The sequence below is a fragment of the Pantherophis guttatus genome, chromosome 14 (genome assembly GCF_059756535.1).
Source record: "Pantherophis guttatus breed Tessera chromosome 14, ASM5975653v1, whole genome shotgun sequence".
NCBI lineage: Eukaryota > Metazoa > Chordata > Lepidosauria > Squamata > Colubridae > Pantherophis > Pantherophis guttatus.
This window is the reverse complement of record NC_142076.1, coordinates 14471932-14497141: the sequence shown is the minus strand read 5'-3', so window position 1 is coordinate 14497141 and position 25210 is coordinate 14471932. Positions and strand designations below refer to the sequence as shown.

At 46.4% G+C, this 25210-nt stretch overlaps 1 protein-coding gene across 2 annotated transcripts in view; it reads right to left on the bottom strand.

Moving 5' to 3' along the window:
• Nucleotides 1-1789: 1789 nt before the first annotated feature.
• Nucleotides 1790-25210, bottom strand: part of LOC117673074 (BOS complex subunit NOMO3-like) — a 43919-nt gene continuing 20498 nt past the window's right edge. For both annotated transcript variants that reach the window (XM_060693060.2, XM_087878511.1), the window contains exons 13-31: nt 24756-24897; nt 23667-23798; nt 23036-23172; nt 22460-22547; nt 21843-21906; nt 20360-20455; nt 19772-19981; nt 18476-18558; nt 16592-16751; nt 14478-14604; nt 12413-12526; nt 11118-11245; nt 10168-10309; nt 9748-9831; nt 9391-9501; nt 6510-6611; nt 5285-5404; nt 4659-4751; nt 1790-2205 (exon numbers count right to left, since the gene is read on the bottom strand). In XM_060693060.2, the coding sequence (XP_060549043.2) occupies nt 2074-2205; nt 4659-4751; nt 5285-5404; nt 6510-6611; nt 9391-9501; nt 9748-9831; nt 10168-10309; nt 11118-11245; nt 12413-12526; nt 14478-14604; nt 16592-16751; nt 18476-18558; nt 19772-19981; nt 20360-20455; nt 21843-21906; nt 22460-22547; nt 23036-23172; nt 23667-23798; nt 24756-24897 (2265 nt within the window). In that variant the 3' untranslated portion in view covers nt 1790-2073. The remainder of the gene's footprint in view (nt 2206-4658; nt 4752-5284; nt 5405-6509; nt 6612-9390; nt 9502-9747; nt 9832-10167; nt 10310-11117; nt 11246-12412; nt 12527-14477; nt 14605-16591; nt 16752-18475; nt 18559-19771; nt 19982-20359; nt 20456-21842; nt 21907-22459; nt 22548-23035; nt 23173-23666; nt 23799-24755; nt 24898-25210) is intronic.

The following is a 25210-nucleotide window of genomic DNA, read 5'->3' as shown; positions in this document are numbered from 1 at the left end:
CCCACTTTTCCGTAAAAGAAGGAACATCTTTGCAATCAAAGCAGGGATATGAACTAAAGCGACTATATAAAAGCTGGGAGAAGACACGCTGATCTGTCAATTCCACTTCCATCGGAACTTATTTTCTACACGTTAAGTCCCACCTTGTGCTTGATACATGATGAACTCTTCATTCATGGCATCATGCAATTCTGGCTGTTCAAATCTCTCCCCACCCGGCCCCAAATCCTCTTGAAATCAGACTGGTTAAAAATGGTGCTCGTGTTAATCCTTAGAAGATTGTAAGGTGAGCAAAAATGCCAAGCTTTATTCTAGCTTTCTTTTCACTAAGAAATTCTCCATTTCATCCACTCTATTAATCTAGGCAACCGAGTCTATTGCCACCTAGTGGCTAGTTTCTAATATTACACTATCCACCTAGTCAAAACCTGTACAGTACAGGTAATTCTCGAGTTACAACCATTCTTTTAGTGACAGTTCAAAGTTCTTCAGTTCAGTTCTTGAATGAGAAGCGAAACGTCTTCAAGGAAAAACGAAGAAAGTCCAGTTGCCTCTTGAAAAAGCACCACTGGGACAACCATGACCTGGATGACTGAGAATCTCCACAGATATTAATTCCATGTTTCTATGGGTTCCTTCATTCTTGTCAGAAGCTAGGTCTAGGCTATCTTTTGGTATCACCCAAACCACCTACAGTACAACTCAACAATCTGATGCTGGCCAACACTGTAAGATACAGAGCAACCTTCCTGTATTCGAAGTCCTCCAGATTTGTTGGACAACCAATACCGGTATTGAGGGAGTCATTGGACATCATGGCTAGTAGAACCAATGGGAGATGAAGCCAGCACACATGGACTTTACTAAGTTGAAGCATCTAGAAGTGAATCTACATGGTGTGTGGATTCCAACTTTCAGAATCTTCGGTAATAGCCACAGTAGTTCGAGAATTACGGGAGAGAGAATCCTCACATCTGGATGGTGGCCAGCTTGCAGAAGTTTGGACTGAAATGGTCAGTGGGCTAAAATGCTCTAGAACCAGATTCCTGCATTGTAGTATGGAACTTGACCAGAAGATTGCCATGGTCTCTTCTTGTGCATACATTCCAGGATGCTACTTGAAAAAGATCAGAGCTTGGAAAGAAAATTATAAATAGGAAACAAAGCAAATCAGGAACAAGTAGCAACAAGAATGCCTGAAAATTAAGTGTTCTGACCTAGGCTTCCCTAGCAGCATGAAGCCGAGTCCTCGTCCTGATAAATCCCTTTTATTTAATTTACAGTGGATTCCTCTCCAGCAAAATCTTTCCTCTCCCACAGTCTTTCAAGACAGTTCACAATTACCGACCTTTATCAGGCTTGGAGAGTGGCCAGGCCGATATCTTTCAGATGTCGCAATACTTGGCAAGAATGCAGGAATGAACTAATTGTCTCCTGCAAACTCCACTCCCCTTTCACTCCCTTTGGGAGAGGCCTTCATCGTCCCCCTGTGGCCTTACTCCCAAGTCGACCCTTGTTCTTTAGCTGTTCCCTTCGTCCGGCAACTCTGCACATGCGCACACTGGGAACAGGCTCCAGCTGTTCATCTGCCTCACTGATGTCTGGCTCCGAAGGCAGCTGATAACTGGCATACGGCCCTGGCCCCCTCTCTGCCTCCGACGCAGAGCCCTCATCAGAGCCTTCCCCAGACTCCAGGACTGGCCCATGTTCCTCCCCAACCTCCTCACTGTCCGAATCTGCTGCCAGATCCGCTGGCAGGCCACAACATTAAGACTCAAATCAGACCGAGTTGGGAGTGAAAACAAATTTAATTGGTCGTCGTTCTTTCAAACCTGACCATAAATTATGACCCCAACACTGCCTTTTAGGACAGAGGCTTTCTCTTAAAAGGGCTCCTGTGACATTCAAGATACTCCATGTAAAAAACCATACCAGTGACAAACCAACTCTGAGTCAAGATGTCCAGTGCATAGAATTTCTTTGCTGTAACCCGGAGAAGTCTCCCTTTAGCAGCCAGGCGAAAAAAGGAGGAGGAGTAAGTAAAACCAATGCATCTGAACCAGACATCCATTCTCACGTCCGTCTCGTCTTCTGTTTCTTGGCTTGCCTCTTGATATCCTCGAGGCCTCCTGTATCAGCCCCCGCCTGTCCCAGAGCGCACACCCCTTGGAGACGGCTGGTTAACTGAAGCAGCAAGGGAATCAACTGAGGGAACAGAAAAACAGGCTAAGTTTTGGTCCAGGGAAAGTGGAATTCTACGCAAAAGAGCAACATGATATTATTATGCAAGTCATCAACCCTCGTTTACAAAGCAGTGAGGAGCTCCTTCTGGTTCACCAAGCGTGCGTTAGAATGTGAAGTCTTTGGTGATCTCTGAGCTTGATTGCTTTCTTGCAGACGTTTCATGGCCCAACTACCGTATTTTTCGGAGTATAAGACGCAGTCTAAATCTGCAGCGATTTATATTTCGCTGTCTTCCTCAACCTGGCTACTTTGGGGTTTTAGTCGACCTGAGTCTGGGGAAGGTTGAGTAACCCGGTTGAAGGCCACTTGTGGGGTCCTTGCCGCTCTCTGAGCTTGGTGGGGGGCTTTTTTGGAGTATAAGACGCACCTTTTCCCCCCAAAAAAGAGGGTGAAAATCTGGGTGTGTCTTATATTCCAAATGTAGCCCCGCCCAGCTTCTCAAACAGAGGTTTCAGAGGCTGAAAAAAGCATCAGAAACGAAGCTTCAGAAAAGAAGCCCCCAAACAAGAGCTTCAGAAAAAAAGCCCCCAAACAAAGCTTCAGAGGCTTTTTTTCTGAAGCTCTGTTTCGGAGGCTTTCAGAGGCAGGAAAAAAAGTTTTTTCTGAAACAGAATTTCAGAAGTTTCAGAGGCAGAAAAAAAAGCAAGGCACAGAGCTCACAACCAAGGAACCTGTTGCTAAAATTCACCTCTGGTAACAGCTGATTGGGGATATTCCGGGAGGCCGATCTACCTGCCAATCAGCTTTTTTCTTATTTTCCTCCCCAAAAACTAAGGTGCGTCTTATACTCTGGTGTGTCTTATACTCCGAAAAATATGGTAGATAACATCATCGGTGCAAGAAGGGATAAGAAACAGAGCAAACTCCACTTTCTTCTAGCACTGAGAATGTTACCTAGCAGAATCATGAAAGATCTGCATTTTGGTGACATCGGGGTCGATGGGTGGGGCCTCCTGCCGGTTTTACTACCGGTTCTATAGAACCGGTGCGAACCGGGGGCAACCCATCACTGGTTCAATCCATCTGGCTCCCTAGCTCAGTAATCCCACTACCCTAGACAAAATCATCTATTCCCGGGAGGCCACACCACTCAACCAACAGACCCACCATTCAGGAAGGTCTCCACAAGGTCACCCATCTTCTCCATCCCAATTCTTGGATGTGTGGCAAGCCAAGAATAAAATCAAGGTTATTTTTTTCCCCCATTGGTGCCCTTTATTAAGGGTTGGGCCCAGCCAGCTCCCCACCACACATTTTTCTCACCCCCTTTTAAAGCTACCCAAGCTAGATGGTTTAGGCTAGTGTTTCTCAACCTTGACAACGTTAAGAAGTGCGGACTTCAACTGCATGCTTGCTGGCTGAGGAATTCTGGGAGTTGAAGTCCACACATTTTGAAGTCACCAAGGTTGAAAAACACAGATTTCACCAACTTTCAAACAGCTCTTCTTCTTCTTCAGGATGTATTAAGTTTGGCAAATAAACACATGCATTGAAAAGCACCAGGAATGAAGTAGTATCGCACACTGAGAATTAGCTGGTGTCTCTGATTGGCCCAACCTACGAAAGACAATGATCTCAACCACAGTTCATCTATCCAAACCTCAACCCCAGCATCAAAGTGTTTGTAAGGTAAAGGTAAAGGTTCCCCTCGCACATATGTGCTAGCCGTTCCTGACTCTAGGGGGCAGTACTCATCTCCGTTTCAAAGCCGAAGAGCCAGCACTGTACGAAGACGTCTCCGTGGTCATGTGGCCAGCATGACTCAACACCAAAGGCGCACGGAACGCTGTTACCTTCCCACCAAAGGTGGTCCCTATTTTTCCTACTTGCATTTTTTAATGTGCTTTCGAACTGCTAGATTGGCAGAAGCTGGGACAAGTAACGGGAGCTCACCCTGTTACACGGCACTAGGGATTCAAACCATTGAATTGCCGACCTTTCGATCAACAAGCTCAGCGTCTTTTTTTTTTTTTTTAATTTGATTTATATGCCGCCCTTCTCCGGAGACTCAGGGCGGCTTACAAGGCGTTAAGCAATAGCCTTCATACTTTTGTATATTTTATACAAGGTCAGCTTATTGCCCCCACAAACTGGGTCCTCATTTCACCTACCTTAGAAAGGATGGAAGGCTGAGTCAAGCTTGAGCCTTGGAGAGATTCGAACCAGCAGAAATTGCAGGCAGCTGTGTTAATAACAGGGTGCACTAAACCACTGTACTATCAAGGCTCCTACTATCCAAGGCTCAGTCTTAGCCACTGAGCCACCACGTACAATAAGTGTTTGTAGCTTGGTACAAAACAAAGGGAGGCCATCCTAGCAAAATGATGCTCATTGGATCCCCAAGGAAAGGAAGCAACTCAACGCAAAGCACAGCCACAACCACACTGACATAGTCACAAAAAAAACCGTATTACCTTGTCATGGTTATAGCCAGCTAACAAAAGCAGCAGAGTCAACGGAAGAGCGATGTAGGATCCTTGGGCAATATCCTGCTCTGGCAGTTTTCTCTGAAAAGGAAGATAGCTGTAGTCTTAAAATACTTTTGGTAGTTAAGGGCCCAGAAAAATCTCCACCTTGCCAGTGGTGTTACCCATAGAAATCAACAAAAGACATCATATCTGCTAGGTGCAAAGAATCAGGACCATCCGTTAAGGTGCAATTCAGAAGATCTATTGCTTAAGTCTATAGACAAGAATCTATTCAACTAGAGTTCAGCACTAAATTAGCACCAGATAAGGGTCAATGGAATTCAAGAGAGGGTTAAACTTGGATCACTTGTGGGAACGTAATGATTCTAGGCTGATGACAAGCTTAACTCCACCACCACCCCAGCTCTGCCTGCCCTTCTCCTACAATATCATATCGACTTTCTTTGCCTGGATACGCCGTGGTTTGGTGTGAATGAATCTCCATTGGCTAGGTTCATCTAACCACGGCGAGCCACAAATCATGGCTGACTTCCACTTCTCTCTCTCTCTCTCTCTCTCTCTCTCTCTCTCTCTCTCTCTCTCTCTCTCTCTGGAAATTTGCAGAACCTTACCGTAGGATTAAAAACCAAAGTGATGTGCTTGTGGTAGCCGATGGTGGTGAAGGAGACTTGAGGTAGGGTGTAGTCATACTGCGACTTGGACAGGGTAGAATCTAAAAGCACCATGTAATTCTAGCAGAAGAACGAGAGAGGGAACGGAGAAAGGGAAAATGAAAACAAAATAACATCTGCTTAACAAGAAAGAAAGGAAGACAACAGAATCTGAATCACATTCGGATGTTCTTCTAGGTGGGCATTTACTGCACCACCCGAGCTGATTTTGCATCATTTCGACAGGTCAGTCAGTTTGTTTTGTTTATATCCTGCCTTGATTCAATTTTTACAAATACCTCAAGGCAGGGAACATATCCAACATCCCCCTCTTCTTCCTATTTTTCCCACCACAAGTCCTGTGAGGTGGGTTGGGCTGAGAGAGGGAAGGATTGGCCCACAGTCACCCAGTTGGTTTTCACGCCTAAGGCGGGACTAGAACTCTGTCTTCTGGTGTTTATTCCAAAGTCACCCAGTCAGCTTTCATGCCTAAAACGGGACTAGAACTCTCAGTCTCCTGGTGTTTATTCCAAAGTCACCCAGCCGGCTTTCACGCCTAAAGCGGGACTAGAACTCTCAGTCTCCTGGTGATTGGCCAAAGTCATCCAGTCGGCTTTCATGCCTAAGGCGGGACTAGAACTCTCAGTCTCCTGGTGATTGGCCAAAGTCATCCAGTCAACTTTCACGCCTAAGGCGGGACTAGAACTCTCAGTCTCCTGGTGTTTATTCCAAAGTCACCCAGCCGGCTTTCAAGCCTAAAACGGGACTAGAACTCTCAGTCTCCTGGTGTTTATTCCAAAGTCACCCAGCCGGCTTTCATGGCTAAGGTTGAATTCACAGTCTGTTATTTTCTAGCCCAGTGCCTTTAACCACTAGACCAAACTGGCTCTAATTTCTATTTCTTTCCAAAATTCAGGATTGCAATGGACAGCAAAGGGAAACTCTGTCTTATCTGTAGCTCCCACCAAGTCCAGATTTTCTGTGGTCTCTCCTATGGGGAGAAATCCACCCAGGTCTATACCAAGAACTCATCTTCCTCTGCAGATGTTTTAAAAGACAACAGAGTGAAAACAGAAGGAAACGATGTTCCTGCTCCCCTCTGCAAAAGACGGAGCCTATTCCTCAATAAAAATTCCTTACAGATTTTTTCCTTCTTCTTCTTTACGTATGAAGATGATAATATTACCTCTCCATCCCGGAGCAGAGGTGGAAAATGAAAGAATAACGACTGGCCGAGCGAGACTGTATGAACCGGATTGTCCAGGTTTTCGCTTTTGTAAAGTTTCACCTGGGGAGAAAAGAACACACACACACACACACACACACACACACACACACGTGGTTATTGTTAAATGAGAGGTAGAGGGTAGCCAAATGCATTAATACATCGGCTGAAATGAGCATCAGCGCATCCATAAAACACAATATAATTAGCTTTGGTTGGAGATGTGCAACTACAGATAGTCCTTGACTTGTGACTACAATTGAGCCCACGATTTCCGCTGCTAAGGAAGACAGTCAAGTGTGTTTTATGTCCCATTTTATGATATTTTTTGCCATGGTTATTTGCACTAGCAATACCATTTAGACTTATATACCGCTTTACCGTGCTTTTACAGCCCTCTCTAAGCGGTTTACAGAGTCAGCCTATCTTGTTCCCCCAACAATCTGGGTCCTCCATTTTACCCACCTCAGAAGGACAGAAGGCTGAGTCAACCATGAGCCGGTCAGGATCGAACTGCTGCCAGTCGGCAGAGTTAGCCTGCAATACTGCATTCTAACCACTGCGCAACATGGAAGGAAGGAAGGAAGGAAGGAAGGAAGGAAGGAAGGAAGGAAGGAAGGAAGGAAGGAAGGAAGGAAGGAAGGAAGGAAGGAAGGAAGGAAGGGCAATAGCACTTAGACTTCTATACCGCTTTACAGTGCTTCACAGCCCTCTCTTAAACAGTTTACAGAGTCAGCTTCTTGCCCCCAACAATCTGGGTCCTCATTTTACCGACCTCAGAAGGATGGGAGGCTGAGTCAACCTTGAGCCGGTCAGGATCGAACTGCTGCCAGTCGGCAGAGTTAGTCTGCAATACTGCATTCTAACCACTGCGCAACATGGAAGGAAGGAAGGAAGGAAGGAAGGAAGGAAGGAAGGAAGGAAGGAAGGAAGGAAGGAAGGAAGGAAGGAAGGGCAATAGCACTTAGACTTCTATACCGCATTACAGTGCTTCACAGCCCTCTCTTAAGCAGTTTACAGAGTCAGCTTCTTGCCCCCAACAATCTGGGTCCTCATTTTACCGACCTCAGAAGGATGGGAGGCTGGGTCAACCTTGAGCCGGTGAGATTTGAACTGTCGAACTGCAGCTACCATCAGCTGAAGTAGCCTGCTATGCTGCACTCTAACCACTGCGCCATCTAAGTGAATCACTGCAATTCTGAAGCGAATCTACTTTCCCACTTGACTTGGCTTCTCCAAAAGGGGATCACATAACCCTGGGGGGACTGTCATAAACTCGAGCCAGTTGCCGAGCGTCTGGATTTTGATGACGTGACCCCTGGGGATGCTGCAACGGTCATAAGTGTGAAAAGCAGTATGTCACCTTTTGTTCCAGTGATGTTATAACTTCAAACGGTCACTAAATGAACAGTTGTTAAGTTAAAAACTAGCTGTTTGGGGATCTGGCACGGATGTGCTTAGCTGTAGTTATCAGCAGAAAAAACTTCATTTTTTTTCTCCCTCCAATGTCTAGTTGCAATTTGCAAGTTCAGTGATTGCTCCCGTGCTGGATCAGAAACAGCAAATAGCTGAATATTTTTATTCCCAGTTTTGTTGTTGTTAGTTGCGAAGTCTTGTCCAACCCATTGTGGCCCCATGGACAACGTTCCTCCAGGCCTTCCTATCCTCTACCATTCCCTGGAGACCATTTAAGCTCACGCCAACTGCTTCAGTGACTCCATCCAGCCACCTCCTTCTCTGCCGTCCCCTTCTTCTTTTGCCCTCAATCGTTCCCAGCATTAGGCTCTTCTCCAGGGAGTCCTTCCTTCTCATTAGGTGGCCAAAGTATTTGAGTTCCCTCTTCAGGATCTGGCCTTCTAAAGAGCAATCAGGGTTGATCTCCTCTAGGACTGACCGGTTGGATCGCCTTGCAGTCCAAGGGACTCGCAGGAGTCTTCTCCAGCACCAGAGTTCAAAGGCCTCCATTCTTTGGCGATGATCTGTCCCCGTACCCACACACACACAAACACAGCCAGCCGAGGGTTAAGGAAACACTTTGGAACGCACCCAGGTCTTATCTCCCACTTGGCAGCGATAGACACACCGTCTGCCAAATGCCTTTATTTTCACAAACAGAAAGATAAGGTACTTAACGTGCAAAAAGTCCAAGCAGAAATAATATTTCTCTCCGCAGTTCCGGACGAGGCTTACTTTTACTATCCAAGGTTTACTTTTGTTCGTCACAAGGATCACTGACCACCACCCTCTATTATATAGTCTCTGGGGTGTGGTCCAGTGACTCAGTTCTAATCCCTAGCATGCCTCCTAAGCTGCTGCAAACGTTTATCACGCCTTCGGAGGCGTGCGTCCAGGAATGATGTTTCTTCGTCACTCTGATCCGAGCCAGCTGTCTCCCTACTGATCTCCTCTCCCTCGGCCGGCACCTGAGACAATGCCAGAGGGGAGGGGCCTGGAGAGGGAGGCCTGGCTGACTCCTCTTCCTCATGCTCGGAGCTTTCTTCCTCCAATGGGACAGGCTCAGAGGGCGGGGCCACAACAGGCGCTCAGCCTTCCTTATAGTCCAACTTTCACAGCCATACATTGCAACTGGGAAAACCATCGCCTTGACTATACGCACTTTTGTTGGCAGGGTGATGTCTCTGCTTTTTAGTATGCTGTCTAGATTTGCCATAGCTTTCCTCCCCAGGAGCAAGCCTCTTTTAATTTCTTGGCTGCAGTCCCCATCTGCTGTGATCTTGGAACACAGTATTCCCAGTTTAGTGCAGTGGTTTCCCCCCCCCCCACCCCTTACTGCACCCTGAAAAAAAAAAAATCTAGACAATTCCACCCGTACTTAACTCACCCATAAAGTAGGGAGGTACTCGGAAGGGGTGATCACATTTCCGCTCAGATCAAATTGATTGATTTGGCGAAAAGCCACGATGTTCACGTTGTCAACGTCATCGCTGCCGACCTACAATTTGGGGGTGGAGGAAGGGGAGAAAGGATTACGGGTCGAGAAGGAGAAGACTCACGAGAACAGGAGTATCCTACCCTACCCTACCCTACCCTCTAACTCCTATTCTGTTCTGTTCTATTCTGGAACATTCTTTTGAACAGTGGTCATGATTTCCTAAATCCATTTGTTTATCCATCCATCCATCCATTCATTCATTTGTTCATCCATCCATCCATCCAATTTATAAAAAGAACAGAATACCTGAATAGCAGAATACTGCGGAAGAGCTCTTTCGATGTGATCGTTGCCTTCGGCTTTCAGTTGAATGTGATACAGGCAGGACGGCTTTTTTATGTATAAAATTAAGAAAAACAACGTGGATTTAACACTCCCACGGTTAAGCGTTGTCATTATGACGTACGCAGCGGCTTTCGCAGAGGCCACTGACTTAACTGAATCACAACTTGTTGAAGAAGACGTTAAGTAGCTGGATTCACCTGATGCTAATCCACAAATCCACATTTTCTAATTAAAAGAAGCGAGTTTACCCAGCATATTATGGCTCAGTAAGATGAGTAAATTCAGGCTTTGGAGTTACAACACCCCCCCACCCCCCCTTAAAAACTGCCAGTGGCTTAACTCAAACCCAACAGGAGCTTGCACCAATTCTGCTGTACTCACCAGCAGACCCCGTAGACGGAATCTCCCCTCTTCATCCGTGACGGTGTCTTCTCCGTAGATGGCACACTCCCCCTGTCCTACCGCTTCCACCGCAATCCCTTGCTCAGGTTCCCCGTTCAGAGAAGAAACGGTGCCGTAGCAGCTAGAGAAGAGGAGGAAGGTAAGGCTCAAGTGACACCCTTGAATTAAAACTTGGTGCGGTGGTTAAGCTGCTGGCCTAGAAACCAGGAGATGGTGAGTTCTAGTTCAGCCTGAGCCTTGAAAAAACCAGCTGGGTGACTGTGGGCCAGTCACCAGGACATGTTGAGTTCTAATCCCACCTTACACACGAAAGCCAGCTGACTTTGGGCCAATCATCAGGAGACAGTGCGTTCTAGTTCCACCTTAGGCATGAAAACCTGGTGACTATGAGCCAATCACCAGAAGACGATGAGTTCTAGTCCCGCCTTAGGCATAAAAGTCAGGTGACGGTGAGCCAATCACCAGGAGATGGTAAAGTTCTAAAAGGTAACGGTAAAGGTTCCCTTTGCACATATGTGCTAGTTGTTCACGACTCTAGGGGGCGGTGCTCATCTCCGCTTCAAAGCCGAAGAGCCAGCGCTGTCCGAAGATGTCTCCGTGGTCATTTGGGCGGCATGACTCAACGCCAAAGGCGCACGGAACGCCGTTCCCTTCCCACCAAGGGTGGTCCCTATTTTCCTGCTTGCATTTTTTATGTGCTTTCAAACTGCTAGATTGGCAGAAGCTGGGACAAGGAACGGGAGCTCACCCCGTGATGTGGCACTAGGGATTCGAACCGCTCAGAGAGGGCTGTGAAGGCACTATGAAGCGGTATATAAGTCTAAGTGCTATTGCTATATTCCTACTCTCTGGTTCAGATAATTCCACCAAATTCAGCCCCAATTTTCCAGCCCTGAGCCCTGAACTGGCAGAAGTTCACATTTACTGACCTGTAAGCCGTACGGTAACCAACAATGGCGATTTTAAGATTCTGGCCCTCCTGAACTTCAATCATCTGGGACGAGGGTTCGAAGCGAAATTCTTTCATCATTGGCTTGAAGTAGTACTGCCCAGGGCTCTGTGAAAGGAGAACCATTCGTTGACTATTATTCCCCTCCTAACACCCCAGAATCAGAGAGGTTTAATGATTCAATGAAAATCCTGATCCCAATTGTGGTTGTAAATCAAGGATTACCTCTACTGTAGTCTCAAGAGTCACTAAGGCTCTAATCCCGTGATGGTGAACCTGTAGCATGCAGTGCCCTCTTAGTGGGCACGCGCGCCGTCGCCCCAGTTCAGCTCTACCGCGCATGCGTATGTGCTTCCCGCCGGCCAGCTGGTCATCGGGTCTCTGCCGCGCATGGGGGTGGGTGGGGTGCATATGGTCAGGGCATGTACACAGGAGGTGGAGTGCATATTTGGGGACCACGTGCGCATTGCATTTGGGGGGGTTACATTCGCACTCGGTCCGGAAAAGGTTAGCCATCACTGCTCTACTCCATCCAAACACGACTTGGAGGCCATCCAGATTGCAAATTGTACCGAGAGTCGTGGTGGCGCAGTGGTTAGAATGCAGTATTGCAGGCTAAATCTGCCCACTGCCAGCAGTTTGATCCTGACTGGTTCAAGGTTGACTCAGCCTTCCATCCTTCCAAGGTCGCTAAAATGAGGACCCAGATTGTTGGGGGACAAGAGGCTGACTCTGTAAACCGCTTAGAGAGGGCTGTAAAGCACTGTGAAGCGGTATATAAGTCTAAGTGCTATTGCCCTTCCTTCCTTCCTTCCTTCCTTCCTTCCTTCCTTCCTTCCTTCCTTCCTTCCTTCCTTCCTTCCTTCCATCCATCCATCCATCCATCCATCCATCCATCCATCCATCCATGGTGAGCAGTGGTCAGAATGCAGTATTGCAGGCTATCTCTGCCGACTGCCAGCAGTTCGATCCTGACTGGCTCAAGGTTGACTCTGGCTTTCATCCTTCCGAGGTTGCTAAAATGAGGACCCAGATGGTTGGGGGACAAGAGGCTGACTCTGTAAACTGCTTAGAGAGGGCTGTGAAAGCACTATGAAGCGGTATATAAGTCTAAGTGCTATTGTTATTGCTAGTTCTCACCATCTCCTAACCTAAAAGTCTATCTCGCTGGAGGTCGTGACCGCTGTGGGGCAACCTTTCAGAAGGAGAAGCCACTGGGTGGATTTTTCCCCCCCTTTGGTGACCTGGCCGAAGCTATAAATATAAAAGCCGTACCAAGTTGGCGAACGTCAGCATGCCATTGTCCTGAGTCAGGAGGTTGGAGCGGAAGGTACCACCACTGAGCGAAAGGAGAACTCCTGCAAGGGGATGACCATCTTCAGATTTAATCTGTCCAAACGAAAAACGTAAGCGACGTGCTATCAAAGCTGGCTCAGTGCAGCCTCAGTGGTCCAGGTGAAAGGATTAAATCTGACTTTTTGAAGGAAGAGTGTTAAGGAATACGCAAAGTCACCCTTGAGTAGCAAGGGCGTGCGCATGAAAGCAACTGAGAGTCGTTACGAATAAACACAATCAACACACAGATACAGTGGGTTGTGTTTACTTTCAGGAAATAGTAAGGCACAGTCCAATAAACAGTCCAGGTCATACACATATAAAGCAGGAGATAGCCAAAACGACAGTCCGGGGATAATCCAATAACAAAGTCTTCTTACCAGTCGTCATAGTCATTCACAATAAACAGTTCTTCTGAATTTGCAAACATTAGCATGCAGAGATATCAGAGAACAGCAAAGAGAACAAACCATGTTTCTAGCTCCCTCTTAAGGACATTGGCTACAGAGCTAACCAATCAGGACATAGTATGATGCAATACAGCAGTCTTAAAGCTACATCGATGGTTTATATATTGCCAACCCAACAAGGTAGGTAATCGTCATTTCCTAACATTCTCCCCTTTGAGTAGGACAACAAAGAGTGAAGAGAAGAACGTAGTAGCCACACGTCTTGACGCTGAACAAGGGTTCACCTAACAGCAGAGATGGGTTTCGCATAATTTTAACACCAGTTCACCACGCGCCGAAAATGTAAGCGAGCGTGCACATGCGCATGCGATCTTTGGTGCATGTGCTTTGCTCATGCACGTGGCTTGCATGCATGCATGTGGCTTAGAAAACGTGGCTAAACAGGATGGCATAGCGCCGGGGCGGGGGACAGGCTGAATACCAGCACTGTCCAACAGATCCACTAGTATGGTGGGCTCTTATTTGAAGATCTTCAAATAGGACCTAACTTCTCCATTTCTGGCAAGGAAAAGCCAAGGAAGAAATGGAGAGTCTCAGACATCCAGGTCATGGTTGTCCCAAACCAGAAAGTCCAGTTGCCTCTTGAAAAAGCATCTTTGGACCAAGGGAGAATATCAGAATATCTGTAGGTCAGGGTTGAACTGTGGTGTCCTTGGTGTTCTCTGAGCTTGATTGTTTTCTTGCAGACGTTTCATGACCCAACTAAGTAACATCATCAGTGCTAGTAAGGGTGTGGCGCTCGCTCTCAAACCCCACTCCCTTCTAGCACTGATGATATTACCTACTGTATTTTTCGGAGTATAAGACGCACCTACCTTTTTTGGTGAGGAAAAGAAGAAAAAGAAATCTGCCTCTGAGCAATTTTGCCTCATTGCAGCAAACAGCCTGCTCTACTTTCATTTTCGCTTTTCAGCACAGCTTGATTAGCACAAGGAAAAAAAAAATCTGCTCCAGCAATTTACCTCTTTGCAGCAATCAGCACAGCCCTGCGCAAAACAGCTGAGAGCAAATCAGCTGAGAGTCAGGAGGCCCGATCCAATCAACTTGTGCTAATTAGGCTGTGCTGAAGCTGAAAGGAGCTGTTTTTTTCTTGCTGTTTGCTTGCAAAGAGGTAAAGTGCTGTGAGGCAGAGGCCAAAGGGTGGGGGCCAGTTGGTGGGCGGGGCTACATTCGGTGTATAAGATGCATCTAAATTTTCACCCCCTTTTAGGGGGGAAAAAGATGCGTCTTATACTCTGAAAAATACGGTAAATCACTGCAGATTTAGACTGAAAGAAAACTGTACTACCTCGATTTAAGAAGTTTGAAAAGGAACCTATCCGGCCCCAAACATCTGCTTGACGCTAAAATTGTGATCCAATTCCAATTGTGGTCATAAATCAAGAACTACCTTTACTGCAGTCTCCGACAACATATCCGTTATCTACCCCCTGCTCGGAAGACACAACCCAACTAGTCTAAAGAAACGGGGGGGAGGAAGGGGGGGGGGTAAAGCAAGCAAGGTTTTTTTTCCAGAAGATCTGGAGAAGGTTTACCTCAAAAGTGACCCCGGCAAGAGCAAAAGCTTTGAAATCTCCAACGGTCTCCTCCACGGCGCTCAAAATGAATCCTTCTTTCTGAGCAGTCACAGTGTATTCCAGATCGCTGTGAAGCGGTCCCACACTTTTTTGGGGGTGGGTGAGTGGGTGGGTGGGAGGAAAAAGGAAGACAAAGCAGAGAATCTCAATTGACAAGGGAGGAACCGGCTATCCAAAACAACCCATCGTGAGGCAGGCAACACAATTTCCCCCCAAGTCTTCCAGATGAGATTCATCTTCATAACCTGTAAAACCCAACTCATCAAAAGCAGTGGTTTCCTTCCCCCCTCAAAACCTTTTGGACAGCAGGTACTGGTTCCGTGGAAAGAGGTTTTTCCGCAGACTGGAGGGGGTGGGGTTTCATGTCCTGCCTGCATCCCACGGATGGGGCTTCGCTTGTTTGCACGGCCCGGTTTCTTTTCTTTCTTTTTTTAAGTCAAGCTTTTAAAATTTATATATACCTTATTTTTCAGAGTATAAGACGCTCCGGACTATAAGACACACCTACCTTTTTTGGGGAGGAAAACAAGAAAAAAAAAATCTGCCTCTGCCTCCCAGCAATTTGCCTCCTTGCAGCAAACAGCCTGCTTTAGTTTCATTTTCAGCACAGCCTGATTAGCACAAGAAAAAAAAAATCTGCTTCCCAACAATTTGCCTCCTTGCAGCAAACAGCAAACTTTAGTTTCCTGCTTTAGTTTCATTTTCATTTTCATCACAGCCTGATTAGCACTAGAAAAAAAAAATCTGCTTCCCAACAATTTGCCTCCTTGCAGCAAACAGCGGAGGCCTGCGCGGCAATCGGCAATGGCAATCCCTGCAGCCTGAAACAGCTGGTGGTCAGGAGGCCGATCCAACTGGCAATCAGCTGCTTGTGCTAATCAGGCTGTGCTGAAGCTGAAACAGGCTGTTTGCTGCTTGCTGCTAGGAGGTAAATTGCTGGCAGGCAGAGGCCAAAGGTTGGGGGCCAACGGGTGGGCGGGGCTACATTCAGTGTATAAGATGCACCCAAATTTTCACCCTCTTTTAGAGGGGAAAAAAGTGTGTCTTATACTCTGAAAAATACAGTTAAGTATTTTGAATACAGTGTATTGTCCTGATATTTCATTTTACAGAAGGGAAAAAAGAAAAAGTAACAGATATACTGATAGTAGTAATAATAATAATACACATAATGATTCTAACCATATTTATAATTATATTAGCTTATTTATGATCCTATTAATTATATTAGCATACATACATAGTTATAAACAACATTCGTATTTTACTTACACATAACAATTGTCAGATCCCTAAAAGTGATACTGCCATTCAATTGGAGGAAGGGAGAGACTTGGATTCGATTTACTAGCATGGCCTGTGTCAACAGATATTTTACAACCTATATCCTGGGGCCAAAGAGCCCTGAGATCCCCTTTACCTGGAGGAATTTTTATGATAGCCATGTGGGTTGCCTCACTTTAAAGTATAATGGTGGGAATGCATGTTTGTTCGGGTTCTCAGAGGAAATAGTAAAGGAAACAGCTTCACGCTTGTGTATTGGCTAAAATCTGCAATCTGACTTAAAGGGAGGGGTCTCTACTGCTTTAATCCTACTTGTCTTGCCTAAGGCTATTCAGATCGTGCTTTATCTGGATGGCTGTCACTTCTGCTTAATAAAAGGTCTCTTTTGAACAACCACATTTCAAGAGTTTTTACTTTCTTAAATTGGACGGAGAGGCGATCCTTACAACAATGGTCTTTCGTCATTTAATTTCTACCTCTTTATCTCTAACCCTTGATAAAACCCATTCCGCGTTAAATAATACTCTGTATCTCCTTTATCTTTTATTTTCAATGTCAATCTATCCATCTCTGCACAATCCAATATTTTCCAAGGCCCCGTTTCTGGGCATGTCGCGGACCCAGTGCCGGTTTACGGACTGGGGGTTGGGGACCCCTAATCTAAAGGACACATTTGGCAATGGTTGAAGGGGAAGGAATATCAACTACTGCCATCTATGAACGTAGAATAATTGGGTTGGGAAGGACCTTGGAGGTCTTCTAGTCAAACCCCCTGGACTAGAATTTACCTGTAGGAACCTTTATCATCTGTGAAAACCGTGATCAAGGGGGAAGGCGCTCCTTTTTCAGAAATTACGATCTCAACCCCTTCCAATTCGGGGTGAATCTGTCCTTCCAGGAAGAGACCCGCTTTGCCGTATATCTCTATCAGCTTCCCAGGACAGCTTTCTGAAACAAAGGCAGGGAGTACGATGGTGGTGAAGAAGTTGCAAAAATTTAGGCGCGAACAGGAGTGTTGATAGGAATTGCCAGCAACCCTGCAAGCTTCACTATTAATGAAACACACTGAAAATTAATTGGGGAGGAGAGGGGGGGTTTGTTGCAAGGGAACGTCCGTTCAAATTATACTATGGCTCATCCAAAGAGATAAATTCGGATCATTTCACAGGTGAGAAATCTTGATCTGTGTAAAGCACGTTGTCCCTCCATCTTCCCTGAGTCTTCACGCCGCCCGGTTTCGGGTCGACGTTCGGGGCTCAGGACCCCTTACAACACCCCGGAGTTAGGGGGAGCTGGTTGAATTTTTTAAAGGAGATTCGGGTTAATGTCAGGGTTCCAAGTGACACCCCCAATGAAAGAAGACTCCGAGGCTTGAGTTTCCTCAAAGTTCCATTTTATTAGAGATGTCACATTGGCACATCTGGGAAAACCCGAATCTGAAAGCTCCCAGGTTTTCCCCACCCAAAGGAAAATCCAGGTCCCTGCCCAACACCCACATGTCCATCACATGGTCCAATCAAAGCACTGTCTCAACTGGAGATGCCTCCCAGTTCCAGCCCTCCAGGTGCAGGGCAAGATGGCCTTGACTCTCTGAGAAAGGAATGTTATTATGACTACATATCACCCCTGGTCCTTACAATCCCCCCTCCCAGTTTCCCACAGTAGTAAATGTGAAGATCCAATGCAAAAGATGGCTTCCAGGCCTGACACACATTGCATCAACGATGCACGATTTACTCCCCCACACATTGCTCTTACTCAACAATCCAGGATGTTCTGATTTGCCTTAAAGGCTACAGAAGATGAAAGAGGATCACTTCCAAATAGGAGAGATCCTGTGGTTAATGGACAGTACATGCATTATCTAGTGAGAGGAGAAAGCAACAGAGATGGGTTGAAAATGTTGTGGTCCGCCAGCAGCCTGTGGAGCTGGCAGTGGAGTCAGACAGTGAGGAGGCTGGGGAGGAACATGGGCCAGTCCTGGAGTCTGGGGAAGGCCCGGATGAGGGCTGTGCGTCGGAGGCAGAGATGGAGCCAGGGTCATCTGGGAGCGATGCACGGACTCCGGAGCCTCCAGAGGCGGATAGCAGAGAGGCCGAAGAACAGGAGGAGCCTGTTCCTAGTGAACGCAAGCGAAGAGCTGCCAGAAGGCAAGAGCAGCTAAAGCAAAAAGGACAACTTGGGAGTAAGGCCAGGAGATGATATCCAACATGATAGTTCCTCTGCCTCTCTGCTTTCCGACTCTGGAGGCTCCGGAGTCCGCGCATCACTCCCAGATGGCTCTGGCCCCATCTCTGCCTCCGACACAGAGCCCTCGTTCGGGCCTTCCCCAGACTCAGGACTGGCCCATGTTCCTCCCCAGCCTCCTCACTGTCTGACTCTTCTGCCAGCTCCGCAGGCTGCTGGCAGACCACAACACTGGAATATATCTTTAATGGTGCAAATAATCTGCTTTACTTTGGCAAGAATCTGTCTACAGGTAGGAACAATAAAGGAAGCTGCTTAGAAGTAACTCTTTGTCTTTCTTGGGTTTGGGAGAATGACACTGTCCACTTTTAACCAGTGATCATTCTTTCAGATTTCTAGCAGAAGGAATTGTATTTTTCCTGATTCCCTGTTGTCCCACTTGAGAGGTGCCTTGAAAATACTGCGGAATAACTGTCAAGACTTACCACCACTGACCACCGTTTCGATGGAAGGAGGGTAGAAAAGAAGTTCTTTAGATGATGGTGTCACCGTGATTTTCTCCCCAGATCTACAAATCACACAATAAGAGGATTGGACCTTAAGACTATTTAGTCCAAAATTTCCCAAACTCCTAGTAGCTCTAAATTCATAGCTAGTGAGTGTTTATTTATTACATTTTAAATTACGAAGTCCAAAAAATGGCAACAGCATCCGGAGCCTCATACCTGGTTTAGTCTAAACTGTCATAAACAAGGCAATTTGAAGGAACCCCCTTTCAACTGCTCTAGGGAAACTCCTTCACAATCAACAGAGACTGTGAATATAAGAGACCATGAATTCTAGTTCCACCTTGGCCATGAAAGCCAGCTGAGCGACTTTGGGCCAATCACCAGAAGATGGTGAGTTCTAGTCCCAACCTTAGCCAGAAAAGTTAGCTGGGTGACTTTGGGCCAATCATCAGGAGACAGTGAGTTCTAGTCTCAACTTTAGCCATGAAAGTTAGCTGGGTGACCTTGGGCCAATCACCAGGAGATGGTGAGTTCTAGTCCCACCTTGGCCATGAAAGCCAGCTGAGCGACTTTGGGCCAATCACCAGGAGCCTGTGAGTTCTAGTCCCAACCTTAGCCATGAAAGTTAGCTGGGTGACTTTGGGTCAATCACCAGAAGACGGTGAGTTCTAGTCCCAACCTTAGCCATGAAAGTTAGCTGGGTGACTTTGGGTCAATCACCAGGAGACTGTGAGTTCTAATCCCACCCCTAAACCAGTTGTAAAAAAGTCACCCAGCTAACTTTCATGGCTAAGGTTGGGACTAGAACTCACCATAGTTCTAGTCCCAACCTTAGCCATGAAAGTTAGCTGGGTGACTTTGGGCCAATCACCAGAAGACTGTGAGTTCTAATCCCACCCTTAGCCATGAAAGTTAGCTTGGTGACTTTGGGCCAATCACCAAGAGACTGTGAGTTCTAGTCCCAACCTTAGCCATGAAAGTTAGCTGGGTGACTTTGAGCCAATCACCAGGAGACTATGAGTTCTAATCCCACCCCTAAACCAATTGAGGAGACCTTGGGCCAGTCACTCTCTCTCTCTCTCTCTCTCTCTCTCTCTCTCTCCCTCTCTCTCTCAGCCCAACTCACTCACAGGGTTGTTGTTGTGGGGACAATAGGAGAAAGACATTCTGTTGGATATGTTCAATATATTATTTGTAAAAAACCATAAAGGCAGAATGTAAACAAACACACACACACACAAAAGGGTTTTCATCAACACACGGTCCGCGTACCTTGCCCAATAGGAAAAGTCATAGTGGAATGGCCCCAAGAGCTCCTCCACCACTTCCTGCACTGGTGGCTTAGATCCTTCTTCCTCTAGTCCTTTCTTCTCTCTCTCCTGCCGGCGAGCCTCTATTTCAGCCCGTTGCTGCTCCTGACGTAGCTCTTGTTGGGATTTCAATGGCCCAAGCACCAGATCAGGTTCACTGTCAATTGAAGACCTAAGAGGGGAGGGGGAAATGTTGCCTTGTGAAAAGCCACTGCAGCTTCTTCAATCCTTGAACTCAACTGTTTCATCTTGACGCATCAAGGACTAAACGGAACTGTTGTGGCCCGCCAGCGGCCAGCAGAGCTGGTGGCAGACTCAGACAGTGAGGAGGTTGGGGAGGAACATGGGCCAGTCCTGGAGTCTGGGGAAGGCTCTGATGAGGGCTCTGCGTCGGAGGCAGAGAGGGGGCCAGGGCCGTCTGACTGTTGTCAACTGCCTTCGGAGTCGGACATCAGTGAGGCAGAAGAACAGCTGGAGCCTGTTCCCGGTGTGCGCATGCGCAGAGCTGCCAGGAGAAGGGAACAGCTAAGGAACGGGGGTCGACTCTTACCGAATGGTAACCATCACATCCATCAGTTTGTCCGTGGTAATTGTCCCAAGCACGTGGTGACGAATTGCAGTCAAGGTCAAGATACTTGGAGCAGACCTGGATCAATAACCCAACCAAAAAGTGGAATTACAAGAAAAACTTACTCAAGAGTTACCTCACATCAGACTTTGGATACAAGAAGACATGGCCTTATTGGCAGGAAACCTTTGGAAACCTCTGTAGGCCTAAGTGGGTCACAACAACCCCTACAGGTTACAGAAATTTAGAAAGGAAAACGTTATTTCACTCCAGTTGGGTTTCAAGTCTAAAACTATGGAAAGAGACTGATAAAGCTTATCGAAGTCATTTTATAGTAAAGGAAACTATTTCTGAAGTTGGGTCACCTTGTCTACCCCAAAGGAACATTTGGAGACGGATGAGGTTAGGGGAACTCTCATAAAATGGCTACTACAGGGAGGCTCATCCTTATCCATAAAATGTCAGCCTGGGTGGAGCTACGTTGTTCACAAAAATTGTGGCCAAGGTGAGCATGGCCCATTTCCCCACAAGGCAAGATGGCCTCCCCCATCTTCTGAGGGTGAAATGTTTTAGAACTGTGTGATGGCGAATCTGTGGCAGGTGTGCCAGAGATGGCAGGCAGAGCCCTCTCTGTGGGCACACGCACTGTCGCCAGCTGCTCTTCTGGCTTCCGGCGTGCCAGCCAGCTGGTCTTCAGGGGTGCCGGAGCGACAGAAAACGGCCTGAAAATGGCCAAAACCCAGGCCATTTTCAGGCCGTTTTTTGGGCCATTTTCCAGGCCATTTTCAGACTGTTTTTCGAAACAGCCTGAAAAACTGCAAAAAAACAGTCATGTGCGCGCCAGCCAGCTGGTCTTCACGGGTGCCAGAGCGCCAGAAAACGGCCTGAAAATGGCCAAAACCCAGGCCATTTTTCAGGATGTTTTCAGGGCCATTTTCCAGGCCATTTTTCAGGCCGTTTTTGGGGCCGTTTCCCAGGCCATTTTCAGACCGTTTTTCGAAACAGCCTGAAAAACGGCAAAAAAACAGGCATGTGCGCGCCAGCCAGCTGGTCTTGACGGGTGCTAGAGCGCCAGAAAACGGCCTGAAAATGGCCAAAACCCAGGCCATTTTTCGGGCCATTTTTCAGGATGTTTTCAGGGCCATTTTCCAGACCGTTTTTGGGGTAGTTTCCCAGGCCATTTTCAGACCGTTTTTCGAAACAGCCTGAAAAACGGCAAAAAAACAGGCATGTGCGCGCCAGCCAGCTGGTCTTCAGGTTTCCAGTGCTCCAGTACACGCACATGCATACATGTTCCAGTTTGGGCATTCGCTCCCGAAAAGGTCCGCCATCACTGTTTTTAGAACCCACAAAGAAGCAATTGTCCCACAACTTCACACGCATCAAAGCAACCCTCAAACCGCTTCCTTCGGACGACTCCTGATGGGGACACCGTCCCAAATATTTCCCCATCAACCATGCTTACGTGTCATAGGTGTAATATTCGTGTTCAAATCGGTGGCAGGAGCGGGGTGTAACTTCATACACACCTGGGGAGAGGATGAAGAAAAAAACCACTGCCTCATATTTCAAAATTGTTCCAGCCCGCGCGAAGCTGGCAAAGGAGTTGGACTAGTTTAAAAAAAAATCCAGCAGAGATAGAGGCCGTGGGAAGGAAATTCTTCAGAGACTCTGCCTTAACTGGCATGATGTTAAGTCTGCCTGGGAACTTATTTTTTTTTAAATAATATTAAATTTCCAAAGATTAAAATACACAGTACAAAAAGAAACATATTACACAAAAAAAGCAAGAAAAACACACACACACACAAAATATATAAACAACCAAAAACAAACATATCAAAATTTCAATACTAATAACTACTTTTCTGCATCGGTATCTCTAGCCCTCACAATGCACAGTCAAAATGTCACAATCTAAAACCTGTGCTTTAGGAGCACAAAACGTGTGCCTCTCATTTTTATGACAATCCCTTGACATATTTTTGCCTCCAAAAATATCTTCCCCTGTTCATCTTGAGCTCCAAAATGCGCTGCAAAGAAACTGCTTTCGTTTTCAACTTGTCTCTCAAGGATTCCTACCTGGTTTGGAGAGGCAGAACCTGTTCACACCTTTGGACAGGTTGTAAACACCAACATTTTCCGGTCCGTTTCCATCTTGGTAGAATTCCTAAAGAGCATTAGAATCCCAGTCAAAAGATGGAGAGAGAAATAAGCTTGAAGGCCTAAGCCCAGAAGACATTCGTGAAGAGGTAGCCCTCGACTTACGATCGAGCCCAAACTTCCTATTCGAACTGCTGGCTGTGGGCAAAATCAGCCTGCAATATTATATTCTAACTACTATTCTAACTACTGCGCCACCAGGGCTCCTAATAGCAATAGCACTTCGACTTACATACCACTTCACAGTGCTTTACAGCCCTCTCTAAGCGGTTTACAGAGTCAGCCTATTTTCCCCCAACAATCTGGGTCCTCATTTTATCCACCTCGGAAGGGTGGAAGGCTGAGTCCAACGTTGAACCTGGTGAGATTTGAACTGCCAAATCGCAGGCAGCCAGCAGTCAGCAGAAGAAGCCTGCAGTACTGTACGCTAACCACTGCTCCACCAAGGCTCATGAATAGTTACAAACGTTTAATGAATTTGATTTGGTTACCTACCAAAGTAATGGCGTGGGAAAGAGAACATCGCAGCATATAACCGGTTTGGCGGAATTCGATGCCCGATACATCTTCCTCCACAACTTCTATCTCCAAGGATTTATTCTTCCAACACCAGTCTTCTTGGATGATGCTCACTTGAAATTAAGGGGGAAAAAATGGATCATGGAAAGGGAAGCCTCACGAATCAACTTGGTTTCTAAATAACCAACATTGCTTAATCATGCACACCCGAAGATCAGTCATTTGAAAGAGAGTAATGCTGAAAACAGCACCTGCCCACAAAAGTGTCTATAGTCAAGGCTATGGTTTTCCCAGTTGCAATGTCTGGTTGTGAAAGTTGGACCATAAGGAAGGCTGAGCGCCAAAGAATTGAAGCCTTTGAACTCTGGTGCTGGAGAAGACTCCTGCGAGTCCCTTGGACTGCAAGGCCATCCAACCGGTCAGTCCTAGAGATCAACCCTGACTGCTCTTTAGGCGGCCAGATCCTGAAGGTGAAACTCAAAATGTTTTGGCCACCTAATGAAAAGGAAGGACTCACTGGAGAAGAGCCTAATGCTGGAAATAAGCAGAAAAGGAGTCTGATATAATCACTGTGCCAAAAAGATGTAAGGACATGCAAGATTCTTACTTTTGTATTTGCCCGGCAGGACATTTTCAAAGGTAAAGGCCAAGGAGGTTGACTTGGCTGTAAGTTGGAGGCTTCGTTTTTCTCCTGGCCGAAGGATGGACTGAAGTATCACCATCAATTCCCCGCAAGCATCTGCGGGAAAGAGAAACTAGGAATCAGAACAGATGAGTCATAAAACAGATGGCCAGGTGAATTCTGGCTACCTTGGGATTCCAACTTCTTGGACCATCAGAAGGTGACCATCAAGATAGTGAACCCAACACAACAGAAACCTAGAGTAGGGTAGGGTAGGGTAGGGTAGGGTAGGGTAGGGTAGGGTAGGGTAGGGTAGGGTAGGGTAGGGTAGGGTAGGGTAGGGTAGAGTAGAATAGAATAGAATAGAATAGAATAGAATAGAATAGAATAGAATAGAATAGAATAGAATAGAATAGAATAGAATAGAATAGAATAGAATAGAATAGAATAGAATAGAATAGAATAGAATAGAATAGAATTCTTTATTGGCCAACTGTGATTGGACACACAAGGAATTTTTCTTTGATGCTTAAGCTCTCATTGTACATAAAAACTGTAAATGATAAATCATGATCATAGTCATCATAAAAATACATTCATCATAAATCATAAGATACCACACAGTGATAGAATCAACATAAATTGTACTAGGAAACTTTCAGAGTGCACACAGTGTTGACTATGTGAGACAACCCAGGAGCAAATACAGTAAACAGGGGTTTGTATTTAAATAGTGGTTTTATCTATAAAGAATATATACATACATGTACTTTAGTCAGACCTCAAACAAACAGCAATCAGCAATTACAGCACGGAAGCACACACGGAGAAAGAGATACGCCCCAACAGGGCCGTTTATTACAGGCTCTTAAAGTGATATCAGCCCAAAAACCTTGCTGACTCATTTCTAGCATTACATCACCGTAGCAGCTGATCAGCTCTTAAATCATTACCCTGGCAAAACTAAATAAAACAATATAAATCGTAAAGATACAAGCAACAAAGTTATAAGTCATATGGAAGGACAGGTCACACTCTGTGTTTTTCATGGACCAGGAGGGAAAAATAGCTTACCCAAACAAGTGATCTTCCCGGAAACGGAAGCCAAGAACTGAGAGAAGATCACATCCAGCACTGGCTTGGAAGCCACCGTAACAGGAAATACTTTGGGCTTTAAAGCGAGTCCTGCTCTCGCTTCTGCGTCGGGAACAATGACCTGCAAGAAAGCAACACAGGAGTCCAGGAGAGATTTTGGAAAAACCAAACACCCAATTACAAAAATAAAACTTCTAGGCCAGTGTTGATGAACCTTTTCAGCACAGAGTGCCGAAACAGGAGTGCACACACCGGAAAATGTAAGAGCAGCCGCCCGGTGCACCAGGAAGATGATCTTCTGGTTTCCAGCACACGCATGCGCACCTGCCACCTGGTCTTCTGGTGAGCATGCACACACGAAGATCAGCTGGCTGGTGTGCATACGCGCACCAGAAACTGGAAGATCATCTTAGATGCGCACCGGGAGGCTGTTC